This window comes from Belonocnema kinseyi, chromosome 7, assembly GCF_010883055.1.
Source record: "Belonocnema kinseyi isolate 2016_QV_RU_SX_M_011 chromosome 7, B_treatae_v1, whole genome shotgun sequence".
Taxonomy (NCBI): Eukaryota; Metazoa; Arthropoda; class Insecta; order Hymenoptera; family Cynipidae; genus Belonocnema; species Belonocnema kinseyi.
In genome coordinates, this window is record NC_046663.1 from 102406235 (window position 1) to 102430920 (window position 24686).

A 24686-nucleotide genomic window follows, 5' to 3' on the forward strand; every position below is an offset into this window, starting at 1 on the left:
TCCAAGGAGATTATGTTGAAAAATAAAAAAAAATTTACCCAAAAAAAATTGTTTTTATACTTCATTCTAAGGACTTATTGAACTACCCTCGTATTATATAATATATAATGTCTTTTTTAAAAGTGACTTTAAAATGACTTTTTGCGACTTATATTTCATGGAATTACTCGTTGGTCTAAGTATTACCTTAAACAGTTTTCTTAGAAGATTTGTTAGATTTAATCTATATTAGCTCAATTATTATTTTATTTATTTATTTGTACTAACATACTTTTGAACCTATTTTGATTGTCGCAGTGCGATAACATATAGCCTAACAATAAGTGAAAAATCAAGTTTGATCTAAGTACAGAAGAAATACAAAAATGTTCCAATTATATATTGGAGAAAAGTTCACTCTTTTATTTCCGATTAATGAAATTACAGAGAAATTCCTGTTATCTTTTAACGAAACAAAAAAAAAAAGGACCCAACCAAGACAGCCATTATCTAAACATTTACCGGTTTTTACTTTTCTTTTAAAAAGGATTTTGATAGTTGAGATAATGGTGAAATTTATTTTCCGTTGCACAATCTACTTTTTACATTCTCATCATTTATGATTGGGAAAGTATTAGAATTGTCGGAAATTTGACATCACACCTTTTTCAACGGATCTCCAAGTTTCGAGACCCCCTGAATCCGAAAATCAGGTTTTCACGATGGCGTCTGTCTGTCTGTTCGTTTGTTCGTTTGTTCGTTTGTTCGTTCGTTCGTAAACACGATTACTCTCGAAAAAATGAACGAATCAAATCCATCTTTGGCACACTTTTTCTAGGTCCTAGAAGAAAGGACGAGTTCGTTAACCAGCCATTTTTGATAAGAATTCAAAAAGTGAGCGTATTTTGAACATTTTTGAGACCACTTTTTTCTGAATTTGAAAATTCTATGTGAGGATATTTATAGTATTGAAAAGAACAAATAATTTATCCTTATGACTTTTTTCGATAAAAAGAAAATTCTCAGAGTTATAGCGTTTTCAAAATTTTTTCAATCAACTGAAAATCAAAATTTGAAGCCGAAAAACGCACGATATGAAAAAAAATCAAGAGAAGAAAAACATTTCTTTTTGAAAGCCCTACAAGATTATCATAACAAATTTTTGGATTTTCTTCAAAAATCGAAATTTCAAATTTTGATTGCATAAAGAATTGAAAATAAAAAATTCCATTTTGTGGACAAACTATGTAGGATAATAAAAAAGATGAATTAACAAAAATGGTCATCCCAAAAAAGATCTACAATTTCGTGAAGAATCATTTCTTGATAGGACGTGTACTTTTTGTTTTATTCGTGAAAATAACGTTGAAAAAAGTAAAATAAAAAAAAATGTGTGGAAAAACCACGAAAGTTGCGAGAAAAAAAATCCAACAAAACCTGTTTACAAATGTCTGTCGGAAATCGAGCGCGCAGCACGAGTGTCACGATGAGAATGCGCACCTCAAAGCCTACAGAGCTTTGAGAAACTTAATCTTTGACTATACTTAATTAAGTAGACAATTCAAAATTTGAAGACGCATATAAATACTGCCATTTAAAAGAGATCTTTTTAATAAATTTTTTTTCCAAGCATTCCAAATGCAAAGAATAAATATCCGAGCGCGAAGCGCGAGGTGTAATTATGTTCGAGCGCGAAGCGCGAGGTAACCTATGAAGCGCGAGATTCAACCGTCGCGCGCCCTAGGCGCGCTCAAACTTGTGAGCGAAGCAGATTTTTTTTACTGACAGTCCTTAACCAATTTTAATTTTGAAAACTTGCTTTAACTTATCCACAAAACGTATTCATGCACTAAATTTTACCAACATTGAACAGCACAATCATAGCTATAAAAAAAACTCGAGAACCTAATTTATTTTCAGAACAAGTATTTTTCAAGCTCCGCTGCTTATGCTGAATAAACTACATGTTGTGTTGCCAGAGGGAAAACTAAATTGATTCGAAAACTCAAAATTAAAAAAAAAATTAACATGAATTTGCAACCAGTACTAATAAAAATAATGTATTCAATCATTGTCATTATCTAGTTCAAGATTATTGTTTAATTTTATATAAGCTGTAAACTAACACTGAGTGTTAGAAACTGTTCTATATTATTGCTGTTGCAAATATAATGAATATAAATGAATTACAAATATATTTGTTTAATTTCTGAACTTTTCAAATCCATAATTTTTTTATAAATTTATTTTCCTCTACAATATTCTTTCAGAACTTAAAAAGATATATAATTTTATTTTGTTAAATTATATGAAAATTCTGCGACTAAGATCTATCGACTCTCAAAACGAAGTGAGTTCATAAGCAAAATTTGCACTCTTGAAACTTTTTCGCCTTTAATCAAAAATGCCCCAGTTTTCTCTCTATTTGGAATAGGATAAACAAGAAAGGGTAAAATATAAATATCCGCAATCACGTGAAAAAATATATTTCTTGAAAAATGCTGTACAAAATACACAAAATGCAGTACGAAACCTGTTACCTCATACGATGCCCGAATAAAATAACAGTTGTAACATTGGCGGACTGAGAATTAAATACAAAATCAATATAATATCTAGGTAGTAGTGTCTTGAAACTGGCAATTAAACCAAGCCCGTGGAGTCCAAAATGAAGAGAAAAAAAAATGAAAAATGTGCAATGTGTCGCAACGTTCGGAATTGAATCCTTCGGACAGAAACCCAGCAGTTGAACCTTTCTTGACAGCGAATCCTGTCGTTGCCTTCAGTCTCCATGGCGGCTCAATCCAGTCACTACACAACACTACCGATCCTTTTTCGACGACAAAACTACGCATGTTTCACGGGTTCGCGATACGATTCGCGCTAGTGTTACCACAAAACCAAATTGGCTATCAAATTCCACCGCGAGCTGTATCATCGTACGCTTGTTTAAAAGAATTAAGAAAAATCGGAACGTAGCTTTCGATCGTTTTGTTCACGATCTATTGCAAGAGGTCACCGAGGTCCTATTTAGAGGCCGCCAGTTTAGCTGGCAAAAAAGTTAAATGATTATTAGTTTAAAATCCTCTCAGAGGCCAACATTTCAAACATTATTCCTGGCAATTTCGTACGATGTGCAATCCAAAAGTAAATTAAATTGCAATAAGAAAATTGCTAAGTCGGAAAATTATAAATGTTTCTAATGAGAAAAACTGTAAAGTCTAATATCCCAAATTACAAGGAACTTTTAAAATTGACAAAAATTAAACATACAATTTAACCATTTTCAATTAAAATTGAAGCTACTTTATTAAACTAAGAAATAGAACGTCAAAAATGAAAAAGTTAAGAATAAAATATTTTTCACCATAACTAGGATACTTACAATTTAGAATATGTGAAGTTGAAATATTTAAAAAAATTATCATCTTGTGAAACATTCAGACATTGTACTAATTAAAATTGCAGCTGTCAAAATTTAACTATTAATTTAACTGATAAATTCACAATTAAATAATTTATCTTTAGCAAAACCCTTCCAAAATTAACTTTGAAGAATTAACAATAAACTTTAAATTTTAAAGTTTTTAAACTTTTAAGCATAATTCAACTTTAGAAAGTTGTCTTTGAAAATGTTTAATAATAAAATTTTAATCTACAATTTGATTTTCAAGAAGGAATTTTACTAATTTGAAATCGGTCCAAAATTAAAAATCTAAAATTTGAAGCATTTATAATCTTACACAAATGGAATCATTTAAATTGTGAAGTTTTCGATTACAGTACTCTCCCACCTACCACACTACCACTTATTGTGACTTCCTAGACTCGTTTTCATCCCAATACCAACTTTTTTTAAAATGTTGGCATTCAATGTAACTTTTTAAAAAGTTAATTGTAATTTATAAATATTTATCAATTATAGGGTAATGCAAATTGTTTTATATGTACGAAGAAAAAAAAAATAATAATAATAATAGGAAGTTGAGCTACTCTTATTGAAGTAAGAAATTTTTATGTGCAAAATTGGCCCGAAGTTCGTGCTATATTTGCTTGAACTCACGCAATTTGAGCGTGACAAGTCTCTACACTAGCAAAGCATAAATTGCATGATAATACAGCTCGAGCTTATGATTGGAAAGTAACATCGCTGTGCGAGAAGAATTTTAACTTCGCCGTGCAAGAAACCCTTACGATTTCGGTATGGGTTTTTCTCAAGGGAGTTAATGAGTCACGCCTACTAGCGCTTGTTGTCATGCAAGTATGGTGCGGGAATGCGGAGCGCAAGAAACCCATGCCGAAATCGCTAGGGTTCCTTACAATCACATCACGGTCCAGAGATAGGGTCTCTTGTTCGTGGTTAAAATGCATTCATTCTAGCTAGGGTACCAAGAAAAAAAACTGCCACGAAGGCATAAGAGGTACCCTTGCTATTTTTCTTAGATTCTTTTCTCCGTGGAAAACACATGCCTATCCAAAGTTCTCAAGTTTTCAACTTTTGTGCTAAATAAAACTTGTAGCAAATCAGTCTTTTTAAGGATTGGTATGTAAAATCAACATAACAGAGATCACAGCGTAAGATGAGCTTAAATAGGGGAAATAGGGTGATTTTCTCACGGAAAAGGAGAAAAATTGTACATTTATTTTTGCATGTCGAAATTTCTGTCAGCAAAGAGTTTTTTTTGTTGAAAATTGGGTATACTCAGGGCGTTGGAAATATATTCACAGTGATACAAAAATTTCTGAGAACAAATAAAATGAGTTAAATGCATCATTTTGATACGTTTAATATCATTCTCATAAATATTACTTTCCAAGAGTTGTCATATCTGCCTTAATATAATTAATACTCATAGCGTTCCAAAATAGGAAAAAATAGGAACTCCCAAAAATCTTAAATCACGACAAGTTTTTTTCCGAAAATCCAAAATGGTCCAATTTTTCTTTGGTTTAAGCTGAATGAATTTTAGGTTCGACATATTCAAATTTGATTAAATGTGTGCATACGACTCAATACAAGAAAAAACATTTTTTTACGCATTTAAACAAAAATTCTTATTGAGTCATAATTTTTGAACCAATGGGAAATATTTTGAATTTTAAATTGTTAAATTTTACTGATTACATGTTTTTTCACTTTTGTCGAATGTTAATCCACAAGATTGTTTCCCCTCAGCTCAAACGATTCAATTTATTTCAGTATTTTTACTCCGCCCTACTCTTTAGTGCTCTTAAAATCAAATTAAAAATTGTTCAAGTTATAAGATTTAACATTGCAATTAATGGATTTGGAATATTCCATTTTTCAATTAGGTATTTAAATAAATTTGAAATAAAAATTGGTCACCTTCTAAACAATTATTTAAAAACTACTGTATATTTTGTAAATGTTCCAATTTTACATTAGATAACAACTTCTATCTCGAGCTTTTACATTTTCAAAATGCTTAATGTTTCAGCTTGAACAGATTTTTGAGAGTATTTATTTATAATGGTTTAGCACTTGAAACGTGTACCTTATTTATTCATAAATAATTTATTTAAGTGCTATAATTGCTTTAATTATTATTCAAAAATAAGTAAAATTAATTAATTTCAGAGAATTTTTCGCGTAATTAAAAAAGTATTGTATTTTTAAATACCGTATATTTGACGAGAAAGGGTGGAAGGGGGGATTTTAAGAAAAATGAGGAATAGATTCGATTTTCTCAACCAATCAGTTGTGAGGATAAAACGCACGGCGAGAAAGATTTTTGATGTGGTGGGGGTAGCTCACCTAATGCGAATCCTAGTCCCAGACTTTCACGATAGGTGGAAAGGTACTGTATGACATTTTAAATGGAATTGTTTTAAGTTGAACAATTCTTCTATTCGAATCGGAACAATGCTTCAATAATTGATAGTTTGAAAATTGCTTAATTTCAAACTAGCTGTTGAAATCCAGAATGAAACAATTTTAATTTGAAACAATGGTAATTTAGAAGTTGTTTACTACTACTACTATCATACAGTTTAGTTGCCAGAACGAATAAGGGAACATAACATTATTTCGCTGGGAGTGAGAAGACACATTAAGGCTTTGTAAAGCATGCTCTAATTTTATTTTTTAAAGGATATATTTATGGAAAACATTCTATTGCAGAGAATATTCAATGAATAAATTATTTGACATTTTACAATATTATTCACTTATTCATAATACTCTTACATTACCTGATTATTTAATTAGTTTTTATCTTTGATTCTGGTGAACTACATTAATAATTACAGCTGAGACTCACTACAGTCCGCGCGCTATCTACCAATTTTTTTTCGACGGGAAACAGAGGAAATTTATGACCCCTTTGAAAAAAATCCCAGTTGGAAGGGCTCGGAGAACCCTTTTTTCTGGTATAACTTGACAGAGCTTGAAATACAGAGTATTTTATTTAAAGTGTTTGAACTAAGCAATTGCCGATAATTGTTCACAAATCAATGTTTTTGATATTAATAATACTAAAAATAAGGGGTCAAAAATAAATCCAAGGTGTTCAAAATTTAAAGAGTTTTTTTTTTTTAATCGAGAATATGTAAATAAAATTATTCGAGATTAAGAGTTCGAAAATAGAAAAAATTAAAAACTTTAAAAATTGAATACTTAAAATTCAAAGGAATTGAAATTGCATTAGCGCTTTTAAATAAAAATTATTTTTGATTTGATAATACTTTCAAGAGTCAAAGTCAAATCGGCTTAAAAAGTAGAATTTAAAAATTGTATTACATTTAAAAAAAATTAAAATTGATGCCACACATTTTTTTCTACATTAAAAAATTAATATTTCGTCATTTTTACGTCTGAAAATGTGAATTTTTTGAAGTATAAATCTTTAAAATTAAATTATTCTGAAAAAACTTGAAAAAAGTAATTTTTAATTTTTAATATAAAAGTTTTGAAAAACGCTATCGCAACTGAAGGGGAAAAATTCTTTGCATTGGTATTAACAGATCGTAAAAATGGTAATTGTTTCTTTTTTGTATCTGATAGATATAATAATATAATAAATTATTTAAGTCCATTTAACAATTTTTTAAACTTTTAATATTGAAAAATTGGTTATTATGGATTTTAAAATTGATTATGTTTTTAATATTAGGTAATAGAAATTCAAGGACACGTGAATTTCTTGCTACTTTTTAATTTAATTTGAAAATTAAATTTTGAGCATAAAAAATTACAATTGCATTCAATATTTTATTTAACAATATTAAAGTAACGAAAACTGAACATTAATTATTTCATTTCATAACTCTCAATTTTAGCGTGAACCTATTGGCCTGGGATCGCTAGTAGATACAGATCTACCTTTGGAGACATCTGGTTTAAACTAAAATTTACCAGAATACTTTTTTGCAAAGTTATTAACAACTTTCTCGACTGAAGTTTTTTGTTTCCCGATATTATATAGATAAAAGAAACGCTGAAAGTTAGAGAAGTTTAATATGTGCCGAGCACAAATAAAAATAAAGAATTATTTTTTCAATACATTTTGTTATTCCTCTTATTCTATCAGTCGAAGGACATTCCAAAGCTCATTCCCTGAAGATGGTATATTATTGTTTTTTGGCTTTAATTGGAAAACTAAAATAGCTACAACTATTTATCTACAGGAAAAAATTACACATCTATATATGGCCTTCAAAAATTAAAATTGGAAAAAAATTTGAAAGCCTCCAGGGGGTCTTTCCACTCCAAGAGAAATAATTTTAATTGTCCTTAATCGATTCGCCAACTCAATTGTAACCATTATGAAACTACTCAAAAATAAATTTTAAATATAAATCTAAACAATTTTCAATTTTTTTTTTCATTTTTGCAAAGAATCAATTGCATGTTAAGCCGGATTGTGTTTCTGAACGAAATTGACAAGAAAAATGACAAGGCAGCCAAGGGCGAAACAAAAGTTCTTTCCTACGAAATGAATACAAATTAGCAGACTAATATCAAGAATCTACCACTATTTTTTCAAATAATAAGTCTAGTGGGTTGCACCTAAAATATAGTGTATTCTATCAATCTAACAAACGAACGCGTTAAATATTTAATGGAAAAATCGTTGAATTCAACATCAGTGAAAGAGGGATAAGAACAATCAATACAACATTTATTTCAAAAATTGAACATATTTTTTCTTTACTTATGACCTTTTCTGCAAGTATTGGCATAAACCCTCTTTTCAAGAATGTTGAGAGTCAGAAATAAAAATAAAATAAGAACAAAAAAATCGTGAAGATACACTCACCACGACTTTGATTATAACCTGCTTGCCATCCCGCGTAGTACGCCGCCTTCTGCTTCCCATGTTCCTCAGCAATTTTTACACTAAGTGGCTCTGAACCTCCATCGGGAATCGTTCCATTGAGATGATTAATTGCTTCTTGTGCTTCTTCTCGTTTGTCGTATCTGAAGCAGGATATACACACTTGTTTAGAAATACAAAAATTAGCATTACCCTCTTTGGCTTTGAATATCAACCAGTGATTTCTTGAAAATATTTGTTTTGTATTCGCAAATAGACTTAAACAATATAAATATTTAAAAACTGTAATCTACTTTCAGTGAAATTTTCGAGTTAGTGCACGTTAGTGCCACGCGTGCTATAAAATTAGGTGAAAACATAAATTTGTCAAGTGTGCGATTACACAATGTGACTTACGAGTTCGTTGCTCGCACCTGTTCGCTAATTTTGGATTCATTACAAATTTCAAATTCGTGCACCCGGCTTTGATTCACACTGGCGAGCAATTAAAAAATAATTAATTGCAACGTTTGCACAAAATTTTCTCTCGTTTTACGTTTGTTATGTTCGTAATAAAAATGATAATTTTTTTTAATGAATTCGTTGAAAAATACTAATACATTTTTATTGAATAAATCTATAAATAATACAAATACAAATTCTCGACCAAGAAATATATAAAAAAAAGACCTTAAAAATAAAATAAATTTAAGATCGACAAGTTTTCTTAATATGAAAATGAGAAAATTCCTTAATTTTTTCAGATTACATGATAAAAATGGTCAGAATTTAAAAAACTGTTATCTTCTTACCGAAATTCATAGCACTTGCAAAGCACAAATAAATGAATATAAGAAGCAACTTTCGAAAACTTACCTCACGAAAGCTACACCTCTTGGTAGACCTGTGAGTTTATCCTTCAGAATATTTTTTTGCACGATCGCTCCGAATTTATTGAAGATGTCTTCAATTTGGTTATCCGTTATATTTCTGAAAAATACAGTTGCTGTGTTAGAATTATTTTGAGCATTTATTTATCTTGTATTTTAGAAAATTGAAATTATATTTTATTTTTTTATATTTCAGATTTCTATTTACCTTGGTAAATTCGTAACATAGAGATTAGTTTCTTTAATCTCTTCTCCCGAAGGTCGCGCAAGCGAAACCTTAAGTTTTTTATTTTGAACTTGAAGTCCATTCAACGTCGCTATTGCTGTAGCTGCATCTTCCGCCTTTGCGTAATTTACAAAGCCGAAACCATAACTGTACCCAGTCTGTAAGAAATCCAGAAAGAAAGAATAATTACTCATACATTATACAAGTAATTTATGTCACTCGGAAGGACCCTAAAAAGGAACTATGAAGCTAGTGAGAATTACAAGATCATTATTGCACTATTAAGTTTGAAAACAAATAAACTATTTTTTAAAAGGTTGCGCCTAGTCGTCCCGAAAAATTGGAGAATATATTCGGGACGACTAGCCAAGCATATGAAAAATATTGGACTAGTCATTCCGAAATTTCGTTTTTTCCAACTTCGTTTTTTAAATTAGATTTCAATGTTTCAAAGTATTTTTATTTTATTTCAAAATATGAAACCGAAATAAGGTTTCTGTCATCCTCATACCTTCAAAAAGTACACAATGATTTTTTTTAAACAAATGTTTAAAGCATTTCTAATTACTTAACTCACATAAATTCTAATAATAAAGGACCAGACACAAAACGTATGGGAAAAACCTTATGGTGAAATTGCCGCATCACGACTTTTCATGTGCAATTGTGCATCACCTGAAGCATTATGAAAACATACCAGGTTGAACTTTAACCAAAAGGCATTTTCCATACATTTTGTGGGCGGTCCTATTTTGAAAATAACATTAAGTAAAATCATTCTCACAATAAATTCACCACGACATCACCAAAGGTTTTTTCTTACTACTAGCATTTTAAATTGGTTAAAATAAAGAAAAATTTATATTATTACCAACAACAAAGATTAAAACAAAAACGGTGAAACTCAACCGGCTTCAACCTAAAAAAGATATCAAAAGAAGCTTTTTTGCTGAATAATATATTCTTACATAAATATGCGCACACTTCAAGTAAACAAATTAAATAAACGTGGGAACCTTTTTTTTTTTTTAATTTGAAATTTTGATTATCAAAAAAAATATTATTGACTTAGGGATTGTTAAAAATTAAATAGTCAAAATAGTTCCACAAATTAGTTGGTAAAATTATAACTGTTGAATATATAAAGGGTTATATGTATATTCCTTTAATGCAAAAGGTTATTAGAAAATTATATTACTCCTATACTTTTCTTATAGAATTTTCTCGCCTGATGTTCGGATATGTTTCATATGAAATTTAAAAAATCGACGGAGTAGTTGTTTTTTTTCTGGATTTAAATTTCTTAAATATGAAATATTGTTCCAAAATGAAAACTGATCAGCTTACAGAGGTTTCTGTATATTTGAAAAAAACAGGTACGACAGCCAAAGTGCTTAAAAATTATTTTTTAATCATCGGTTTATTTCAAGCTGTACGTAAATGATTATGGAATGATTTTAAATTTTTTTAAATAAATGCTTAATATCTTGAAGTAAAATTGTATTCGGACATTTTTTTTTGAAAAGCACTTTTATTGCAACATAAAACGGTATCCGATCAGGATCTTTCGGTTTAAGTAGGTTGAGACTCATCATGAAAATTGTTTAATTCTTAGTTTTCTTATTTCTGCTTTTTCCTCTTCGTGGAGATTGACTTTCACAAAAAAAAAAAAAAAATAGTGTCGAAAGAATAGGAAATGATTTGTGCGACTTCATTTTTTAAATTTCGATTATTTTAATGAAAAAATCATTGTATTATGCGTTAAGCATTTTTATTCTCTAACAATTCATCTAATGAAAGTACATTAGTTCTCATTATTAAAAAAAATTATAAAATGAAATTCGATAATTTTCATAAAAGACGGTTTGGAAAAAACTACGGCCTGTCTTTCTTGATTCTACAATGGTTTTTCTTACGAAAAGAAAATAAATTCTAATTATACATTTTTCTTTGAAAGTGTATTGGATAATTAAGGTAAACCGACCATTACTTGGATAACGTCAAAAGTATGTCCAATACTGGGACAGTAATAAATATAGTTTAGTATCTTTTATATTCCAACATAAATTATAAAACCAAAAATGGTCTATTATCTTTGAAGTTCTTTTAAATTTGTTGCTACTATTTATTTTTTTCCTGACAAGTTATACATTAAGTAAAAAATATTCCTCAAAATGTGTGAATGAACTGCTACATACATGCCCCATTCACATTTTTTAGAATAATTATAAAATACTTTACGGCATCTTCTTAAATATGGAAATCAAAAGTTACATGAACATAATCAAAATTATAAATTTCATTATTAACACTTTTTTATTCTTCTCCAAGAACATATCCAGCAGCTAGGATGTACGAGTATATGGACAAATTTTTGGCGAAGTTGCCTAAGACACAACCTTGTGGTTCAATTGATTGTTTTTTCTAAAAAAGTTGTTCGAAGTAGTTTATTAAAACCTCCAATTATAACCTGAAAGTTTTACAACTGCTTAGGTAAGTATGCATTAAAATTTAATATTATAGATATATATGAAATACGAATAATATTAATAAGATTAATATTATCGATTTACTTTTTAAGATAAATTAAGTTTTGTGTTGAAAATATAACTGTTTTGAAGAAAAATTTTCTTTTTGACTTCAAAATTTAACAGTTTGATTACATTTTTGGTTATTTCTTGACTGAAAAATGTTTTTTCATAAGATTTGAACTATTTTCATGAAAATTTGTCTTTTGGTTCGTAAACGTATCTTTTTAATTGTAAATTTCATCTTTCTTGAGGAAAAATGCAATTGTGGTTAAAAATTAATCTGCGAAGTTCAGGCTTCAACAGTTTCATTGAAAATTCGTTGCTTTTTTGTTTTTTTTTTTTGCTTAAAAATAAGTTCGACTGCTTTCAATATGTAATTAAAATCTTTTTTGGTTGAAATATCAACTATTATATTTTTTGATCAGAATTTAGCTTTTTTTGGTTAACCTAATACTTCAATTTTCTAACAAATTCTTGAATTTTAAAATAAAAAAGTATAATTTTTTACCAAAAAATATTAATTCTTATCAAAAACTATAACAGATGATATTTCAAACCAAAAATGTTTTAATTAAAAATTAAACATGACATGATTTTTTAACCAAGTAAGATTTTTTATTGAAAAAATAAAAATATTTCAACCAAGTTTTTTAATTTGCAAGTAAATCGAAAATATTAATCTACAATATCGAATTTTAATGCATACTTACTAATTTTTATAAAATAATAAAAATTATGCGCTATTATTAAATTAGTTACTTAAGCAATTGGCAAAATTTGAGGATAGAATTAGAGGAATCAATAAACTACTTTGAGCAACTTTTTTAGAAAAAATAATTAAACGGTAATCACGATCCATTCTTGCTTTTTAATGTATTCTGTAATAAATTATAAGTAAATTGCGCCATTCTATTTTGATAAACTCCAATGGATTTTCCTTGTCCCAATATTGGCTTCTTTGGTGTTCCACTTACGGATATGCCCCAAAATTCGTGTCCCACTATTGGGCGATAAGGGATTGTCCATATATTACGTAAGACGTTTTTCTGTTGTTTGAATAAAGACGAAAATAATATTTTTATCAAGTTGAAAAGGACACAGCGATATAAACAAAAGAAAAATGTCTTACGTAATATATGGACGATCCCTAAAACTATCTTCACAAATATCCATTTATATTAATTAACTATAAAATTAATTATGTATTTTTTGTTCTAATCGATTAAATAATGTCTTAGCCACTTATGACAACGGTTTTTGTACAAACAATTCCAATTCCCCATTTTAAAATTGTGTTTATGTGTTTGCTTTTTTAAATGTGCCATTAATGGTCCGTTTACCTTACACAAGAATTTAGATTATTCAAAAAATTACTTTTTTCTAAAGACTTTAGAAAAATATGCACTAGTATTATAGAAACTGATATTTTGGCGAAAAAAATTCATGCAGCAATAGAAAATCACAGACTTTTCAAACACACCCGAACACGATTCACTTTTTCAGACCATAGAAATTTTTTTTATGAAACCCTCATCTAAAGGTAAACTTAAGCCTCTTTAATTTGAACAATTACGATTAATGCGAATAAATATTCACGGTACTCTGACCGTGAATGTTGTTAATTTGGCAGAATCTGAAAGCCCAGAATATACTTCCGTTTGCCTACGTTTATTACACGATGGAATAATTCGAACATTACATTTTAATTTTTCAGAACTTTGTTCCCTTGCCTGATATTCAATTATCAATTTGAAATATCTTTTAGTTTCAAATTTCTACATTTAATATTTTACTATAAATATCAATTTTAGACATCATTTAGACATTATAAACTTAACAACAACAAAACCCTAACATCCCCAGAAATTACGAACTTTTGGTTCAAGACACATGAAACTTACCTTATAATCCTTCATTACTCGACAGGACTCAACTGGGCCAATTGTCACGAACATACTGTAGAGTTCTTTTTCGGTCATACTCTGTGGTAGATAGTTTATAATCAAGTTCGTCCTCGAGTCCGTTCCATTGCCCCTGTTTTGTTGTTGGTGCTGTTGCTGCTGATGTTGGTGCTGTAAATGATGTTGCTGCTGCTGGCGTTGCTGCTGATGGTCCGTCATGTTGGAATTGCAGACGTTTCCGTTGAATCTTTGGTCTACTAAAACCGGAGTTACAGTGGCCGGAATTTGTTGCAGATGTGTGTTGCTTCCACTGATCCCACCAAGAAAAACCATCGGTGTGGTCGGCAAATACAAAAAATATAAACAAATTTGTTACTACGACTTTTGTGCACAGTACCATGTGCCGGCTGATGATGGCCCGTTCTAGAACGTATATCATCTTTTCTTTTTTCTTAGAGACAAAAAATAAATACAAAATAAATATGCGCAAAAACAGTGCGACGTCAGACCTGGAGTTGAGAAACAAACAAACAAACAAAAGCAAACATGAGGACTTGAGCGGAATCAGTTGATACGCAGGTGGGAGAAAAAATAAAATCTGTAAAAGGTCTAGATTGTTGATTCTAATAACAGAGTGGCCACTCAAATCCAAAAAATTTTCCCAATCATTCAAGTTTTTAAATTTAATCCTTTAAATTTTATCAATTTTAGAATTGGGATATCAAAAATTGAACAATTTCAACTTGGAATCATAGATTTGTTAAATAATTTAGAACCAGAATAGCCTGCACAAATGTATGCAATATTAAATGGCGTTTGAAATTATTATGTTCTATTAAAATAAGAATCTAACCATTTTCATGGACACATTACAATAAAAAGTCGTTTTGTGGTTTTTCTCTCTCAAAAAATACCCAATCGAGTGGCCATCCTGAATAAGCAATAAAGTTAATGAAACGGAACCAAAATTTAAAATATTAATTATATTATAATCTCTGTTGACGCACCTGAAAATTATTACAGAATTAATAAATTCAAAGTAATAAGAAATTAACTGTATTGTATTACTATTATCTTATTGCTCTCTTGGGACTTAAATTCCACTTAAATAAGTAAAACTTTTAATAAATATTAAAAATTCACATGAAAACAATATTCTAACTTCTAAAAAGTTAAAGATTTTTATCAATTTTCAGATCTTAAAATGAATTCAAATATTTCTTCACCTTCAAAATGATTAGTTTTGTAATAGACTCCTACTCAGAAATAAACTTTACAATTGAATTTGTTTTCCCTCTGTATAATATAAAATGCATTTCGACTGAATGCTAATTATAAACAAAAGGAAGAGGTTATTTACAATTTTAATTTCGGGAAAACTTTCTATTGTTTACCAAAACCTACCTTTGTTTGTATTAGTACACAATGAAAATGCGACCCTCGACAGGTGCAATAAATAATTACACTGAATGCTACCTTTTGACCTTTGCCTGCAGTGAATACAAATTCTTGATCAAGGGATATCAAAAAATAATTACCTCAAGAATAAATTAAATGTAATATAGATAGGTTTTTCTTAATATGCGCATGAAAAAATTCCTTCGCATTTTCAGAGTGCCGAATGAAAATGGTTAAAATTTAAAAATTTGCTTTCTTGAAGGAATTTATAGAATTTACAATCTTAAAATTTAAACCAGTCTTAACAATTTTGAAGTTTGAAACTATCTTAAAAATCATTTATATAAATATTTTTAACCGGTGGCACAGAATCCCTAATGTTTAAAATCCGAAAAAATCAGTAAAAACATGTAGCTGAAGTTCCGAGCGTTCCAATGAACGAAATATTTTCCCCCATTTTTATTTTATCCATCAATATTGTCCCAACTGTATTTTAAAATATGCATTATAATTCTGTTTCAATAATAAATTAATTCCAATATAAATGAACAAACACTTTAGCCCTTTTTATAGTTTACATAATTATCAGTAAAAATTTCGTTCATTTGAACGTTCGGACCTTCAGGTACATAGTAAAAACTTGAAATTTAGGTCAACGTCCTTTAAAAAGTCGACATTATGCTATAACAAATTTAAAAATCGAAAAAATTTGAAAATCATACAAATAAATATGATTTAAATTCATCGGTACAGAATGCATTAAGTTTTAAATAAAATCAACTTTAAAATCATACAAAAAATATTCTTTAGATTCATTGGAACAGAGTCTCTTAAGTTTAAAATCAGAATTCATAAAAAAAATGGGAATGTCGATATTATGCTATATACAGCAGAAACCATCATGAAAACTGTATAAATCAATATTAGATATTAAAATCGGTGAAACAGAATCCTATCAGTTTAAAATCAGGCAAGTTAATTAAAATTTTCGAATTTAAGTCAAGGTCCTTTAAAAAATCGGCAATTTCAAATACAAAATTTAAAAAACGAAAACTTGAAAATCATACAAATAAATATTTAAGCTCATTGGAACAGAATACCTTAAGCTTAATACCGGACAAGTTCATTACAAATTTGGAAGATAGGTCAAGGTCATTTAAAAAAAATTGAGAAATAACGATATTATGATATAAGAAATGTTTAAAAATAAAAAACAATAAAAATCATACAAATCTATATTCAAAGCCGGCGAATTTTTGTTAACTTTTTTAATATGAAATTTCCCAAAATACCCTGAAAATACAGTGGATAAAGATACTGGAAAATCCTTCCTCGAAATTCAAGTCAATTTTTTTTCATTGAAGAATTTTAAATTATACTGTCTGATATATAATATTTCAAAAAGGTTTAAGTTCCAGAATTGCTTTGAATCTTAAAACACCACAATTTTTTTATCACATTTTCTCAAACTAACTTCTACCTAAAAAAATGAAAAAATATTTCGAAAAGCTGAAATTTGTAAAATTAAGAATGTAATAAAGGATTGAATAATATTTCTAAATTCTATCTTTTCTTTTTTTAAACGCAATTTGAAATTAGAAAATTTGGATTTAAATTAATTTTGTATTCCTTAAAGAACCACGGCCTTTTTTACATATCTCTGACAATATTATTACGAATGATTATGTCCTAGATTTGAAACAGATTAAAAAATATATTTAAAAAATTGTCTTTTAGACTTACCGCATAAACCAAATCTGATTATCTACCAATAAGTTTCGAAACTCCATCGCTACGTTCATCACCAGACTACTCCACTGAATGAGAGTGAAGGTAAAAGGGACCGAAGAGCCTGTTTCAAATTTGAAGTTTGAACCCTCTTTGGTCTCCCCCTTCCACTGCTTCATACAGTGGCGCAGGTATCTAAACGTTCACCTTGGCGATGAATTTCCCAAATATTTATAAATCACTCAAAATAATCTGGTTTGTGGGGCGGCAATAAACTTCGGAAAACTTTACCTGAATCTATTAAAATGCAAGGGACAATACATGACCTTCGAAAGATTATTCTATTTTCGGCTTTCTTATCAGTTTGAAATTTTTGCAAGTGATGAAATATTTTTAAAGACATTAAAACTTTTGTAGTTATATTCATTTTTTGTTTACAATTTATCAAGAGAATTAATTTTAATGTTTAAGTACTCTACAAATATTAATACTCCTATGCGTATGGCAAATTTATAAAAGAATATTATCTTAGCTTGTCTTTTTGTACATTTTTCAAGTACAAAATTTTAAAAAAAACTTCAATTCAACATTTTTTATTTGCACATAAATTTTTTAAATACCTTTTTTCCATTAATTTTAGATATAAATTATAATTCTAACAAAATCTTAAAAAAGTGTTGAGCAAAATTAAAATAAATTGAGAAAGTGAGAATTCTCACAATTTTAAATATTTTAATTTGATTTTTTTAATTGGGAATTTCTCAACTAATACACGGAGAGAAATTTCAAGAGATTAATTCACGGAAATGTCCTTGATCTTATTCTAGCTTTTGCGAAAGAACTAAGATCGCGGAACCCTTGTTTTTAAAGCAAGGGTTTCGAGATCTTAGTTCTTGTGCAGAAGCTAGAATAAGATCAAGGAGCAGTTCCGTGAATCTCTTTAAATTTCTATCAGTGTAATGTTTGAAAATTATAAGGTTTCCGCTTTGGAATGCAATTTCCGAATCTTGAACGATTGAACCGTACATTTTTTTTACTCTACAATTTAATCAGTTTACATTCACTAATTTTCGAAAGTGTCATCCAGTTTTGAACGTTTACATTTCAAATTATCAATTTCGAACGACTTCAAATATAAATTTCTTCAGTTAAAATGTGGAGCGTTACGGAATTTTTCATAGGACTTATTACGAAAAGTTCCGTAATACTAGTCACTTCCGTATTTTTTTATTTAAATATTTTTCAGTCTCCTTTTGTTTTTATTTTTTAGAAGCAAACACATTCATGATATAATTTTTAATATGTATGTATGCAACAATATTTGCATGCTTGCACAATTGCATAGGTCGTATAAAATTGGCATACTCGCTCTCTATTTTTGTACAGTTGTACAGTAGAACCTCGATTATCCGAGGCTCCGCGTTATCCGATGCAATATTGCAGCTAAAAAACGATTGAGCAGATTGAAACAGTGCTCTATTACCGACTTGCTTGAGCCAGGTTAGATAGAATTGCTTTGTACCATAAAGATAAATCCACATTCTTAAGTTGTTTCCTTGTTTTGCTAATTGTTTCTATTTACCTTTCTATTTAAAATATATTAAAAATAGATAACTCTTCCGAATGCTGTACTTCTTCCGTATTAACTGAGTTTTCGTTAGTTCGAGGTATCTCCTCCCCACATTACCTCGGATGATCGAGGTCTTCATAAAAAATGTATTGTTATTATTAATTTTTAATCCATATTTCAATTATTAATTCATAAAATATGTGGTCTTATATTCGTATCATTCAAAAAATAAAATTTAAAATAGTGTAATTTAAATTTAAGACTGTGACACTTACTTTTTTCAAGTCATTAGAAAGTAACTTAACCTGTTAAAATTTACCAATATTTTTATTTCATGAAATAATAATGCTAAAAAATCTTAATTAACTAAAATAAAAGAATTTTAATTTGTTAATGTAAAAGAAAGAAATGCTTACATAAAGTGCATTCTAATATTATTCTGTTAAAATTTAGTGAATATCTTTTATTTAGAAAATATGTGTTCATATGAAGAATGCAACTGTCAGTTTATGTTGTTAAAATCGTTGAAATAAATTTGGATCTATCAGATACATTATATACTGGTGAACATTGGCGAAAGCAAAGAATAAACAATATTAACTGCATAGCAACAAAGTTTAAGTTTCACTCATTGAGTAAAGTAATGATCTAACCTTAAAACAACCACGCGAGCTTCTTTAATGAATTGTGGTGTTAAAAATAATTAAATTTATTTTTTAATTCACATTAAAAAAGTTAAATATAAACTACAAAATTACCAAGCAATTGATAACTACGAGTTTTAATTGAATATATACAATTTAAAGAAAACATTGGACATCGACCGGAAAATTGATTTTTACCAGTAGCTTGTTTTTTATATCCCAGAGTACCAAAGTAAGTACAAGTACAATATTTTCATATTTAAAAACTTTATAAAGTTCATAAAGCTGGAATTCATTACAAGTGATAACCACAAAACAGGAAGCAAACGTGGAACTACTTCCTGTTTTCGTCTTTTATTTCACAATTCTTAAAACTTAATTCTCTAAATGAAAAAATTTGACTGCGTAATTATTATCATCGCATTTTACAAGTGCCCATTTTTTGTTGTTGTAAAAGAAATGTAAAAAGGCGGTAAAGTGAAAATCTTGGCAGAGCCAGAGCGATCGACCAAGCTGTCAGAACTCAGAACGCGGCAGAGGATGCGAGGGAGTAAAAGAAAAAAGAATGAGTGAGTCAGTGAGAGAGATAGGAACTTACCTTCGGTGCGCGTGCGAAAGAGACGAAATACGGCTGGAAGGAGACAGGCGGCGATTGTGGGTGGAAAACCAGGAAAGCGGTTAAAGAAGAAAAGGTAGAGGAGAAAACTGAATGTACGCACTCGCGTCACAAGTTTTTGATAGTTGTGTCTGATTACGTAAGCATGTGTAGTCAAAGAAATATAAAATGCACTAACGAGACGAAGGTGATGGTTCGCGATTAGGGAGATCACGAGAATTCAGCTTCGCGTATCAAAGGGAATTCGAACACTCGAGAAGTGGAACTGATTTCGCAAGAAAATTTCGGTACAAGGAATGCGAAAGCGAGAACTTTTTGCGGTTTGTTTGAAGGATTCACGATCGGTCACAGGTTCACCTGAAGCGCGTGTCTTCGAGATGCCAAAGCCAAAAGCCAGCGAAGCGCCCGGTTCGAGTTCCTGACCTGCCTCTCTCCGGTTCGCGTTTCTGCCCCCTAACGGCTGACTTTAAAACTAAGAGAGAGGCGGAACTGCAAATTTGTCTTCGCTTCCGGTTTACGCTTTGGCGCTTGAAATTTAAATTTTTCAAATGTACCTTTTATGCGTTTTAGTACTTTTTTGTGTAAATCAAATTAATATAGGGACATTTCGAATTTGAAAGGTTGCCCACCTTGTAGTGTAATACTTTCGATAAACTCATTAAATTGTCCGGCGTTTCTTGGGACACTTTCTTCGATAAGTCTTCTCGCAGAAGCGGTTGCTTTTTTTAGCGCCCCTTTCGCAATTCAATAGAACTACGTAATAACGCAAAATTAATTTCTTCCTTTTTTTTTAAATTAAATGCGATAAAGTGTATGTTCCGATTTGAGTATATGGGAGTTTTTTAAAGTTTCAAAGTTGGCAATGCCATGTATAAGCATAGGCATCATTGCGCACCGGCAGCCTATGCTTATACATTGGCATTGCCAACTTTGAAACTTTAAATAACTCTCAACTGCTCAAATCGGAACATACCCAAAGTTAGATACTGTCCTGAATTATTATTTTATGAAAATTCAAAGATTTTGTTAAAGGCTCCTCATTTTCGTCGAATTTTCGAGTTGAAAAATCAAGTGATTTGTAGAAAATAAGACTTTTTGGTTTCCAAATTCCACAATTTAGTTGCATTTTTTTCTTTCTTTACTTAAAAATCGCTTTTGATTAAATAATAAGTGCTTTGTTGAAAATTCGTCTTTATTGGAGGTATTCAACTATTTTCTATTAAAAATTTAAAAAATTAAAGTTTAAATATAAGCTGTGCATTACGTTTTTCGTTGAGAATTTGTCTTTCATGGATAAAAATTTAATTATTTGTTAGAAAAATCAATAATTTTGTTAAACATTCATTTTTTTCTTTAAAATTCTACTGTTTTGTAGAAGATTTGTCCTTTCGGATGGAAAATGTATCTTTTTTGGCTGAAGATACATCGTTTTAGTTAAAAAGTCATCCCTTTCGTTGAAAATGAAACTATTTTGATGAGGATTCAACTATTTCGGTAACAATTATTTAATTAAAAAATTAACTATATTTGTTGAAAATTAATCCTTTCGAAGCATCTTTTTTTTAATCACTAGCATTTCTGTTTATGATTCTTAAAAAATGAATCAAAACCTTGCAAAAAAGGGGGGAAATTGGTTAAAAATTCTTGATTGCAGGTGTTTTAGATTATTTTCTAAAGTTAAGGGGGGGAAATGATGATTAGGTCTAAAAGGGGGCCCGGGTACAAATATCTAGTATTACAAAGCAAGGGAGTGTCTTAGCAAAAATATTTTCGTAATTCAATAATATATTGGTTAAGAATCAACCTAATTATATTAATTACATTTATTTAGATATCAAGAATGCTTCTTTTTAATTATATTTTATATGTATATATCAATTCTCGAATCATCTGAAATTTGTATTTCCTACAAAAAAAATTTCTAACTTATGCTAAAAAGTTATTCACCTGATTGCTTCACCCCAAGAGGCAGGCGCGAACATCACGAATAGACGAAAATTCAACTTTATAGACAAACTTTATCCGAAAAACATAGAACTAATTACGGAATAAAAAATTTCTAGCAGCGTTTATTCTGTGACATGAAGCAGACATGGCGGAAAAACAATTGCTTTTTCTGGTGACGGTAGTATTTTGATTTTTCGCGGCGCGCGCATTATAATTTAAGGAAAAAAAAACAATAATAAGTAATATTTCATTATTTTTATAAAATATTTTTATTTTATTTGAATATAAAAAGTTACACTTTCGCCGTAAACAAGCTTATATGTAAATTAGTTATCCGTAGATTATAAATATGGTGTGAATTTCGAAAAACACTAAAAGCAATATAAATATATTCATTTCCTTGTAAAAAATCCTGTTCACTGAATTTTTTTTAAGTAATTATTTTAATTAATCTTCTAAATGATATACAATAAAATTCAATCATCAGGATTTGAACCAAGAAAAATAATTGTAGTATAGATGAATATAAAAATAAGTTTGATAAAAGTATAAAATTCATCAGTTACAAGTAACTGCTTTCAATCAAGTAAACTCGGCGGAATTTCAACCTCTTCAATCCGCTGATAAAAATTTGTTCTCTACTTTTTGTTGTATCAAATTGTAATTATCAACTTTAACACAATGAATTAGAAATTGCAAATAAAAAATTTTAATACTGACTAATTGCCTCTAATTTTATAACTTTTGTACGAGTTAAAACTTTTTTGGATAGTACATAATACCTGGTATTTTAGTATGAAACGTATATATCTAAGTTCACTTATCAGATATTGAAATTTTATCTTAATCTATTTATCGCTAAAGTCAGACTTCATTATTTGTGATTTACTAAATTAGTATAACTAAGGTGCACTTTACGACAAGTAAACATCATTTTCTAGAATCAAATGTTTAAGTACCTGTATTTTGATTTTCTTGAAAGTACATTTAATATTTTATTATGTATCGTATACCTTTCTAATCACACTATTCTTATTATTAAAAATCTATTACTCGACGAACAGTTCAAACGTCATTGTACTTTGATTGGCAAGTACTGTCACAACAGTAAGCTTGGCAAGCATTTTGTAAGATAAAAATAGTTTTTCGACCTGCGAATTTGATATCGTTGATCTTTTTTATATCTATAATTATAAAATACAAAAACTCGAAATCTGTTTTTTTTTTAATAGACATGTCATAGTAAGCTATTTTATTTGTGAGTTTTATGAAATGCATGGTCAAATAAGTAAATTTGATAGTTTAAGATGCAAAGAACAAGATTTTGAGCAAATTTATCAAACAGTTTGCAATTCAATCGAAAAAAGTCAATCGCTGCAAGATTTCGTGGTTTAATTTATTGCATTTGCTCCTTAAACTATTGGTCAAAAGTATTTGTGGATTTCATAAAATGCCGACAAATTTTCAGTAAATAGTTTATCTTTGGATCGTTATAAAATGTCTACCCAATGATTCTAAAAGACAACAAATATATTTCTCTGAAGGTAATTAAAGGAGTATATTATAGATTTTATTATTAGACATGTCCTATCCACTTATGTAGCTTTTAGATAAAAATGAAACTGAACAAAGTAACCTAATGTAAGGAAATAATTAAATAAATTACATATTTAATAAACTGTTACAATATAGCTACTCAGTTTGAAGTAATAATTAGTACGTATAATTACTCCTCAATTTTGTACGTATTTTCCGTTGAGTATTGCTTTCGAGAGAAAATTGAAGTTTATCTTAAATTGCGAAAACCAGTTAGTTTGGGGAGACTAAAGAATCTTTTTTGCTTAGTGTCCTTAAAAGATTTTTCAGAGCTTTTAGAATCTGATGGGAAGTTTTCTTTACCCCAAGCCCCCCAAGCACGCCTTGGAGATTCAATGCCAAAAGGACTGTACAACTTTGTGGGTGTTCGTCCCAGTAAGTGACGGGATCGAGTCTGGGGGGTTGCAGATTTTGCAGCACTCCCATCTGGAGTAAACTGTTCTTCTAATCTATGACGCCTGCGTGTAGATATTTTGAATCTCTGAAATCCAAAAAATGGGTAACAAAATGAATAAATATACAATACAAACGTGTACGGTTACCAATTCAAATCATACAAAATTAATATGTAAATTAATACTCAGGTTAATACTTTATAAATTAGATATTGACAACTCACCACCGATTAATATATAATAATTAATTCTGCAAGTTCTTTTACACCTCCCGTCAATCGTTCGTCGACCGACCAGCATGTCGAAATATCCATTCACAGCTTCGGAAAATGCAGTGAAATCTAATAATATTTTAGTAAACTTTCAGTGAGTTTAGATATTCCGACATGTTAGTCCGTCGACGACCGATTAACGGAAGGTGTAAAAGAGCTTTAAAGTGGTGTAATTCAACTTTTTAATGAAAATTGTCGTGTAATTTGGCAACGCTACAGGAGGACTTGAATTTGGTGGGAAACCCACTCATTGAATATTTTTAATGACAATATGGCTTCCAACATTCCAAGCCTAGGGTGGTCTAAAAAATGGTTGCAAAATTTGTGTTCACTCTTGAGGGCAAAAGTCAATCCTCATAAAGTTTCCATTTCCGGAGAAAGAAAAGACTTTTTTTTTGAGAAATGCAAATAATATCAGTGCCACCGGGCACTTCAAAATCCCATTTAATTAACATGGAAAAAATGTGGATTTTCGAAAAATCGAACTCATACTACTTCAGGGTTTGATCGAAACGTGCCACGCTGTTAAAGGATTGAAGAGGAGTGTCTGCAAAATAGATCCATGCAAATAAATTTTATTTTTAACCCAGCCTCCTACAGTGCCCTAAATATGACCCAAGCACCGAAAAACTACATTTTTACGGAGGGGGGATGGCGGGTTAAAGATAAAAGTTATTAGTATGGTATTATTTCGCAGGTACTCCTCTTAAATCCCTA

At 29.5% G+C, this 24686-nt stretch overlaps 3 protein-coding genes across 6 annotated transcripts in view; 1 reads left to right on the top strand and 2 right to left on the bottom strand.

Moving 5' to 3' along the window:
- LOC117176785 (sex-lethal homolog) overlaps nt 1–21834 on the bottom strand; it is a 35418-nt gene extending 13584 nt beyond the window's left edge. Inside the window, exons 1-5 of one of the 4 annotated variants that reach the window (XM_033367084.1) lie at nt 21707–21834; nt 13804–14113; nt 9354–9529; nt 9132–9245; nt 8259–8419 (exon numbers count right to left, since the gene is read on the bottom strand). In XM_033367084.1, coding sequence (XP_033222975.1) covers nt 8259–8419; nt 9132–9245; nt 9354–9529; nt 13804–14113; nt 21707–21741 — 796 coding nt within the window. In that variant the 5' untranslated portion in view covers nt 21742–21834. Of the gene's footprint in view, nt 1–8258; nt 8420–9131; nt 9246–9353; nt 9530–13803; nt 14114–16944; nt 17047–19741; nt 20202–21706 lie in introns of those variants that run through there. The other 3 variants (XM_033367085.1, XM_033367083.1, XM_033367082.1) reach the window with 3 other exon arrangements.
- Nucleotides 18365–24686, top strand: part of LOC117176784 (rapamycin-insensitive companion of mTOR) — a 20593-nt gene continuing 14271 nt past the window's right edge. The window contains exon 1 of the mRNA XM_033367081.1: nt 18365–18429. The gene's annotated coding sequence lies outside the window, so the exon portion shown is untranslated. The remainder of the gene's footprint in view (nt 18430–24686) is intronic.
- LOC117176787 overlaps nt 21967–24686 on the bottom strand; it is a 7143-nt gene continuing 4423 nt past the window's right edge. The window contains exon 3 of the mRNA XM_033367086.1: nt 21967–23783. Coding sequence (XP_033222977.1) covers nt 23493–23783 — 291 coding nt within the window. The 3' untranslated portion in view covers nt 21967–23492. The remainder of the gene's footprint in view (nt 23784–24686) is intronic.